This window comes from Monopterus albus, unplaced genomic scaffold, assembly GCF_001952655.1.
Source record: "Monopterus albus unplaced genomic scaffold, M_albus_1.0 scaffold157.1, whole genome shotgun sequence".
Classification (NCBI taxonomy): Eukaryota; Metazoa; Chordata; class Actinopteri; order Synbranchiformes; family Synbranchidae; genus Monopterus; species Monopterus albus.
The window spans coordinates 1,277,600-1,287,341 of NW_018128037.1; the positions used below are offsets into that span (position 1 = coordinate 1,277,600).

The window sequence follows — 9,742 nt, forward strand, 5'->3', positions numbered from 1 at the left end:
CAACCTAACATTAGCTGCCTGCCTGATGATGATATGCTACAATATCTGGACAGCCTTACTAGATCGCACTAACACAAAAATATTTTGTACCCATCAAAAAAGATTTTGAAATATTGATAAATAACAGAGGGTTCTAACTGAGCAAACTTACTGTGCCAAACATGAATTTCTTGATCATGCATAGAATGAGGTAAGCCCAGAAGAGGTGCAGACAGAGGAGGACAACCAGCATTACATTGAAGAAGTAGTAGCCAAAGAAGGCAGGGTAGTGTTGAACAGGGTAAACCCAGGTACAGTGGATCAGCCTGAAACATGAGCAGAATAAAGACAAATGAAAATGTCTAATATCTAGGGTTCAGACCTATGTCCTGCATAATTAGATTATGATTTGGTAGGGACCAACCATAAAAACCTTGCCTACCTCCAAACAGCAATAAGACTCAACCCCAGACAAGCTAGATGGGCTTTGTTTTTCAATTGTTTTCGGTTTACCCTCTCTTATCGGCCGGGGTCTCGTAATCAGAAACCCGATGCCCTGGTCTACTACTTACCGTATGTACAATTTCTGTTCCTCTTCAGTACCATCCAACTCGACCAGTCCAGGAGTGAATCCCAGTGTCCGCAGCCCGGTCCTCTTCTCATCATCTCCACCATTGACTGTGTTACCCTTCGAAGCTCGACACCCGGTCCCATTGTTCCTTTACTGTTCATTTCTTGTCACTTATTTAACACTGTAAATAAACTAGCACTGCCTGCATCGAAGTCAGCCACCTGGGTCCGTCAGTTTTTGTGACTCGCTCACTTCTGTGTTCGAGCCATCCTAACAAATGCTGTACCTTCTAATGCATGTACGTGTATGTGTTCAGAATTAACAGAACCATAAGTCGCTGAAATTACAGCAGATTTTGTAGCTCTTTGGTTTATTACACATCCCAGACATGTATTTATGATACTGGATAAATTAAAAATGCTGATTTTCATATTAAAACACTTCATCTTTTGAATCTTGTAACAAAAATATTATTTATTTATTAGCACCATGAAAGTTTCAACACTTTAAAACACTTTAAGGCTAATTAGTAACTCATACACTGACATAGCTGATAAAGCTTACTTTTAAAATATCTTTAAACAAAGTATTTTTCTTCACCTGATAGTTATGTTATCTTAGTATTAAAATTTTTGTGAAATGTTAATCTCTGTTGCTTAGTTTTGGCTGTACCATTAAAGTAGCACAAACATCTGGTGTTTTTTATTATGTGAACTGGCCAGAATGGCCAGAGTGACTGACACAATATGGTGGTGAATGTGATGCACCTTGTGAGGAAAGTTTTTATTTTGAAAAGAAAAGACTATCCATCCATCCATCCATTTTCCAAACCGCTTAGTCCCAAACGGGGTCACAGGGGGCTGGAGCCAATCCCAGCCAGCTGCGGGCGAAAGGCGGGGTACACCCTGGACAGGTCGCCAGCAACTATATGCAACTATATAAACATAAACACAACTGTCAGATTAAAGTATATAGACTTATGTATGCTATATCATAAAAACCCTAACTAATTATATTCATTTCTATCTAAAAGTGAAAATCACCCTAACAACCTCATAAGCCCTGATACGGTATCTATGTGAAATGTACAGTATATATCTATGGGGCAAAGCACTAAAGACTTCACATTTATACAAGTTGGAGTTCTGCTTGTTCAACATCTGTGTGATCAACTTCTCATACAGTTTTCCTTACAGTTTTGTTGCACAAACACTGTGGTCCTTGACTTGATGCCCTCTGCTCAGCTTTGTAGACAGGAGCTCAGCCCCACCCCTGTATAAACAGTGACTGACACAAAGAAAAAATACAGTGGAAAAACAAAGCGGAACTGACCACAACAGCCCTTCAACTTCTGCCAGATTATGCTCTAGGTTTGTTAAACCTTTGTGGTGGAAAAATATTATGCGTGAGTTTACACGGTCATACATACAGTATATTGTTATGCTAAATGTTACGAACAAAGGGTTTGGTACAATTATGAAAATTTGTTACATTTTTATAGATGTGTTTTGGGACTGTGAGTGTTTGTGCACATTGCTGGGTGGATCAAAAAATTTTAAATACTGTAAGTGTCTGCAAGTCTGTATGTAAAAACGGTATGCGGGTGTAGAGCCATAGGCTACATCGCAAAGCTGTGAGTTTGCAACCATACATTGCATAACTGGTGTAATATTTCTTCACAGTACAGTATATAATAATACTTAAATCTCTTTGAAACTCCTTCCAGAGGTAGGAAGGTGTTTAATGCATTAGTTTAAAACAGTTAAGGTAGTACAAAGAGAAAAAATCATTCTCTATAACTATATTAAGCTGCATAGTCTAGCTGTGTCTTATATATAACACTTGAATAAGAACTTGAAACTTGAATAAAAATAGGCCTAATACATCTAGCTGTGTCAGTAGTAACAATAATTAGCCTAGACATTGTACCCTACCCTACCCTACCCTATCCTACCCTATTTCTAACAGTACAGTTCATAACAGAGGGCCACGCCCCTCTCTGAAGGCTCTGGCGCCAACGTCCTTACGTTTTACCGGCTGGGCCAATGAGATCGCAGCAGGGCGTATAGCAGTCTCGCACCGGGTAAAAGGGATTTGACAGTTGCAAGTCTGGGATTAATCCGTCAGTCGACTTCTTCTGTGGGACCGCTACCATGGCGGCAGCGGCTGCTTGCGGCCAACATAATGCCGCAATAGCAGCTGGGGTTTCCGGGAAAAAAACGCATGCTAATAGGGAGCAAACCCGGAGGAACCGTGAGAGCTCTCGTCGGAGACAAGCTGCACTTTTGTTTCTCAGTAACATCTCCCTGGACGGACGGCCAATACTGAGTAACTCAGCCGAGAGTGGAGTAAGCCGCCACCACAAAGACACCGACTTGGAGGGAGCCGACTCCTTCCCTACGGTGGCGGCAGCGGCCGGGTTGTGCCCGGAGATAGGTAGGAGTGGCAGCTGTGGGACATTCTCCAGTTTATCATTGTCCGTGAACTCCGGGAACGTCAGTGCCTCTCCGGTACCGAGGACAGGACTCCTCAATGTACCGTCTATCCTCGTCCTGCCATCGGACACGGGCTTCAGCGGTGCAGAGGGCGCGGAGATGCTGCTGGAGTGCCGCAGAGGCTCGGTCCCTTCGCCGGGGAACAGTAACCTGCTCTCGGCGTCCCCGTCCAACACCAGTCTGCTACCGTCGCCACTGGGGCCGCGGAAGTCTTCCACGCTGCTGTCAGTTCAGAGCTGTAACTCGGCGTCCCCAGAGCCGCGCCAAAGGTGAGAGAAACGCGGCTGTTTATGTTTTTTATCGGGTGAGCATGCGTGTCATTGGAACAGTTTTATAAAAGACAACCCTTTATTTATGTAGCTGGTACCCCCTTGAAACACCACGGATAGCTTGAAGGTCTCAACGTTACCTTAAAGTTGAGGGAGATCGTTGCCATTGGCCCAACTTGTCCACAGATGGAGTGTACCTGGGCTGTCTGGTCCAGTTTAACCCTGGTTATTCACTGTCTGTTCCCGAGCCGGAGCACGGTTTAACAAGGGGTGCAATGCTGTAAGCTCCCGGTTCTCAGTCACCGGTGTGGTCCCAGTGACTCCCCAGTTTTATTGCACTGTCCTTCCATTCACTTAAAGGAAGTTTAGCCCCGTGTCACTGATGCAGCGCCTCATTCACTGTTACTGTTTCCTCCTTCCCTGAAAGTAAGACTGAACTCTCATATTTACAATAATGTCTCACATGCTCAGGTGAGGGTTCCTCACAACAAGATCTTATAAGTTACATGACTCATGTCAGTTGGCTTGGGAGATGGGCATCATTTAGTTCAGCACCAATATTAAGTGGTTTTATCAGGTACTGATTATAAACCACAGACACAGAAACCAACACATCATAAACCAACAGGCTTTAGCTTTTAGATGGCCTAACTGTTGCAGATTATAGTATTTTCTGTATTCTAGCACATCTCATTTTAATCAGTCTTCTTAATCTTATTGTACTTTGTATTTAGACAAAAACCAACCAGAAGTTATTTTCATACTTTTTTGATGAGTTTATAAAATGTCAAACAAAAAAAATCTTTGTTCTCAGAGCCCTCAGGTGACAAATCACTTTAGTCCAACCAACTGTGCAGCACCCACAGATAACCAGTTTTCAATGATAAACAGCAGAGAGAAGCAAGTCTTCACATTTGAGACGCTGGAGCTGGAGAACGTGTTTTATGCTTGATAACTGATAAGCTGTTCATTTATTAAATTAGTTAAATTCCTTTTCTGTTAACGGAGTTTTTGAAGTTCTTCTTTGAGTCTTGTTTACTTATTTAGATTAGATATTTGAAGTGTCCTTTTTTTTAAGTTTCAACTTTATAGTATACTTAGTTTATGTGATGGTCATCTGTGTTTGTAAAAAGGCATTAAACATGAATGCATCTGAGAACTTAGAGATTACTTACACAATACTTGGGCCCTCACAACGACCGGGGTGCATTGTGCTGCATGAATGCGTCCTTTTTCCAAACAGCATAGAGTTTAATTAATTTTAGAGTTTGAAAATAGAGTCAGAGTTTGATACCATCTTCAATCTGACTCTAGCATCAAATTAGTGATGGAATGAACTTTAACAGAATTATTTTTTTAATGGAAAAAGCCATGCTCACCAGACTGAAACTGAAAAGCTGCTGTTTTGTGGACTGATTTATTAAATATTATTTTAAAAGAATAAATTCATATTTTAAATATTTGCTCTTTTGACTCATTTTAAAGTTGAATAGGAAACACAAGTTTGAAAGGAGTAGCCAGCTGGTGTGGAGAGGCTGGTGGCTTTGTAGAGAGGAAGTGAACCCAGGGACGGGTAAAAACCACTAACAGTCAAAGTCATGCTGTAGCACTATAACCTAGAATCATTCTCAGTTAGACACTTGTTGTTATAATTTAGGTTTGGATTTTCTCTGGTCAGTGAAGGAGAAACAGAAACGGACTGGATGGGAGCAGAAAGATGAAGCAGCAAAAGAACTGAGGAAAAAGATTCATTTCTTAATACTGACTTTGTCAGTGTAGTTTTGTAATGATGTGAGTGCCAGCCATGTGTGTGTTTATGAAGGATGCCGATCTGGCTGTGGTTGAGACGTGTGTCTGTCTGTCTGTGCGTGTGTTCTTGTACTTGCTACATAGTGAGGACATTTTGGCCGATCCTCACTTTGTGAAACACCTTTTTGAAGGTAAAGACTTGGTTTTAGGGCAGTTTGGCTAGGGGAAGGGTTGGGGTTAGGCATTTAGTTCTGATGGTTAAGTGTTGGGGTAAGGGGCTAGGGAATGCATTATGCCAGTGTCCCACAAAGACAGAACTAAAAGTGTGTGTATGTGTGTGTGAATGCTGGTGGACAGATCAGCTTCGTCACCATGCTGGCAGTGTATCAAGCCCAGAGAAGATCAGCCATGCAGCGATAAACACTGCTTAACCCCTTTACATCTCACAAGAGGCTGGGAAATTACCAGCAGATAACAGCACATCAGTCAGACTGTTGCATCAGCCCCCACCTGTCATCTGCTGCTTCTGCTGTATGACTTGATTTTATTTATCTACAGTGATGCTACACATTGTATAATACATAATACATTCATTGTATTTAATGCCGTGAAGGTTGTGGCTAATGTTACTAATGCAAAGTATAATCTACACATGAAGTATTGGATTGGGACAGGCAGACTTTGGAGTTTGAGGTTCAGGGCTCCAGTCTGTGAGTGATCACTTGCATTTTGTGACCAAATTTATTTAAGGAGAAACGGACTTTTCAAAGGTCACACAGGGTGCAACAGCAAAATCAACAGGTTATGCACTAGTGACTGCTGTCACTGTATAGAGGGTGGACAGCCGTAACAATCTCCATGATTGCTATAGACCTGTTCCCTAAATGTTTTTCCCATTTACTGTGTCCATAAGTTTCTCTTGCTCGGAATTTCATTATCAATACAGGCTATGCACATTGGTTGGTAAGATTATTTAAAATAATTGGCAGAAAATAGATTACTTTGTGTTATGATGTAAAACAGAGATGGTGCCACCATTTGAGAGAGACTTGGTGGCACCAGTGCTGCCAGTATTAAATGTTAGTCTGGAGCCCTGAGTTTAAACAAAACCCCAAAGATATTCAATTTACAATGATGTACAGCAGAAAAAAGAGGATATCCTCACATCTGTAAGGTGAAAGGAGGAAGCTGGAACCAGATCATTTTTGGCATTGTCAGGTCAAGGTACAGTATATCAGGTTTTTACAAAGATTCCCTAAAAATTAGACGGAACAATACAGGATTTATAATTCTGGCACCAGTTTTAGTTGGATATTAAAAACAATCTAGACATGCAACTAGTGATTATTATTTGGCCTAACCTTAGAGATTTAGGTTTTAGCATCACAGATGACAAAGAAAAGCAGCAGATGTTCAGTGCTGACAAACTGGAATCAGTAACTTTAAGGCATGGAGGATAAATTATCAACTTCTGATTAAATTTTTGTTGATCAAATAATTGACTGTAATAAAAAAAAAAAAAAAAAAAAAAAATCTTAGAAATTACAGATTCATTGGTTGAGTTTCACATATAATATACGTCTTGAATGTTGTTAAAACTGTACTGAATCAGATATATTCCTTAAGTCCTGCATGTAGCATTAGGTCTGTTTCCCATAATTAAGGCCACGTTTCCTATGAGTTCTGTTTGTCCCAAATGTTTTCCATTGATCTTTAGTTGCTTTCCTCATTTGTCATCTTTGGAAAATCCTAAAACACCAGCTCTGTTTGCTGTTGAAGAACAACACCTCCTGACTTTGCTGCAAAGCACAGGGCTGTTAATGACGTCTCTAAATGAGCAGTAATTATTTATTCATGATAAAATTATTTTTATCCTTCGGCAGCAGCATCGTTTGCACAAACCCAGCCCTGGGAAGTTTCAGAAGTTTCATCAGATTTGTGCTAATCTAGCTGGTTGGTTAAAGTGTGAAAGTGTGTTGGGGCTAAAGCAGTTGCTGTTGTGCTGTCTGAGTCTGAAGTGGCAGAAGAAGAGGCAGCCTTCTCCTCACTTAGACACTTCCTGGTGTGATGAAGTTGGCTGTCGTCAGATGCCATCAGTCACGCTCCGGTTAGCCTCTGTCTGTTAACAAGGCTCAGTGTGTGAAGTTGTGCAAGACAGCAAACCAGCCAGCCAACCACTTCATTAGCCTGCTGAGTGAAAACACACTCACGCATGACACACTAAACAGTTTAGCTGTTTAACCAAGGCTGTTATCGTACATCTAGTGGGCGAGGACACTTGGCTGGTAATGAAGGCTATGCACACAGGCTACTGAAGGGACTGAGATCATGTTTACATTAAGGTGGCTAAAATCTAAAACACGGTTTTTGTCCCAGAACAACAGGGTGTTTCAGCTTGTTTCTGAATTTACCTCAGTCCACATTAAAACACCAAAATGGGTAATTCTCCTCTTACTGTGCATGAAAAGCTAATTTAGCATCAATTCTAAGGCTGCTTAGTTTACAGTCAGTCTGATAAATAATGGTTTCATGCTAGAACATGTGAGAGAGAATGAGTAAAAAAAAAACAAGAGAGTTCACAGTTCTGCAGACACACAACTCTGGTCAGCCAGAGTTACCTTTTGAGTGATAGGAGTGGGTGTTCTCTAAAGCTGACAGTAAATATGCCAGATGGGATGTAAACTGGACCCTGGAGCTTCTTTCACTATTTATATAATTACTATTTAGCTAACACTGAGATGGTGTGTGACACCCTAATAACAGCTCATTAGCTAAGGTGTTGGCTTCTGGTAGCAGCCTTAGTGCTACAGTTAGCCAGCTGCTAATAACACCCGCTCCCGGTCTTCTGTTGATTAGGCAGAAAGGCCCAATATCAACAGTGTATATACTATAATTTATATCATTTTAAATGAAATATCTTTAGGAAAAAGATTAGTGTTTTTGTTATTTTCCACAAATGTCTGTCATTCCAAAATTTCCAATACCGATACAGTGTTTCCCCTTGGAGATGTTTCAGGCATGGTGGCAAGATGATGATGGTTTTGCATGCACGTGCTAAAATTTCTTGTTATTCATTTCTCACTCGACACCAGACTTTTGGTTGGTAATTTCTATGTAAAGGTCACATAAAACAAGGAGAGTATTAATAAGACATATTTATTGCACACAAATAATCGTCAAAGCTACCAGTTACTTTACAATCAAAGAAGTCAGAACAATCAATCTTTAATATAAATGAATAAAAAGATAATCCACATACTGTCAGGAGGAAATGAAAAAGGGCCATTGTGGCTGAGCTGGTTTAAAAACTGCGAGCTGTGAGAATGTTATGATTAGCAGAACACGTCATGACTTCAGTCCTCTTTTTATTGCTCACATCATTAAATTTTACTGGCACTGAGCTCCTACAACCATGGGAACTCCAGCATCTTTTGCCTGCTGTTAAAGACTAGTAAAATATTGGTTAAACGCTACTAACCCCCAAACTTTAGCTTATGCACTCAAACCTGTGCACAGCTCTGATGAACAGGAGTCTGCAAATACTGCAAGTGTAATGTAACTTGAACATGAAGCAGGAGCACTTCACTGATGTGCACCGAAGGATGTGTCACCAACAACACTTAATAATACTTCGATGATTAAAAATGCGTAATGGTTCCTGCACAGCCTCAGAAATGACCGCAGAGGTGAAAGGTCTCTGTCAGTGTGTGAGCAGAAGCAGATAATCACAAGCTTCATAAATGTATCTAAAACTTCAAGATATTTGGTTTGGATTTCTTCAAATCTTTGATATTGTGTCTGTCTTTTACATAATTATGATAAGATGTACAGTATCTCTGGTTAGTAGACTTTTGTGAAAATATGCAAATGATGATGTACAGTAAATAGTAGTGTAAACCTCTTGATCGGTAGGCTGATTATTTGGCATTTTTAGAAACTTGGCATCGGTCGATGTCTGAGCTCACAAGGCTGATGAACAAAAAAACGTGGTGCAAATGGTTCTGAAGATTCATTGTCTACCATCTTTTACATTATATATACAAATCCTGCACTTAGCGTTTTGTTTTGTTTTAACCCAAAGTACTACCAGATGGGCAAAGAGGTACTTTTAGTTGCATCACAGAGTCAGTCCGTTGCCCTCCCCTACAGGGAGTAGCAAACACAAACAATATACCTCCTTTTTTCTATTTTCAAATGGTTAAAATCGTAGCTAGTTTATCCATAAAGTATTTTGCTCTCTCTGTCTTTTCTGATTTTTTTTTCCATTTAGTCGCTCCATTGTTTTCTCCAAGCAGAGTAAACAGACTTCTAGGGTTTGGTCATTCAAAGTCAACCTGGCTGTTGATAGCCGCTCTCTCTGTGCCCTGATTGTGGTATGATGAAGGTTAATTCTGCTTAGGTGACTGAAGCTGTTTGAATGCTGTCATCTAGACCATCATGAGGCAGTAGAACTACTACTGTAGGTGGTCACACTGTTACAGTACATGTCCCGTGTTTTTCACAGGTGGAGAAGGTATTTTGTTTACTGACAGAGCAAGAAAAGCACAGTTGATTAGTCAGCAGGCACGTACAAGCAGATATGTACATGTTGTCTTGATTTTGTCCTTTTGTTTTCCACACACACTTGGATTGTCTAAATTGGAGCAGTGAGCTGCTTTGTTGTTGATTTTGATGCCTGA

General features: G+C 40.6%; 1 protein-coding gene across 3 annotated transcripts in view; it reads left to right on the forward strand.

The window, feature by feature from the left end:
* Nucleotides 1-2,632: 2,632 nt before the first annotated feature.
* cables2b (Cdk5 and Abl enzyme substrate 2b) overlaps nt 2,633-9,742 on the forward strand; it is a 35,202-nt gene continuing 28,092 nt past the window's right edge. For 2 of the 3 annotated variants that reach the window (XM_020615046.1, XM_020615047.1), the window contains exon 1: nt 2,633-3,314. In XM_020615046.1, the coding sequence (XP_020470702.1) occupies nt 2,704-3,314 (611 nt within the window). In that variant the 5' untranslated portion in view covers nt 2,633-2,703. The remainder of the gene's footprint in view (nt 3,315-9,742) is intronic. The other variant, XM_020615048.1, reaches the window with a different exon arrangement.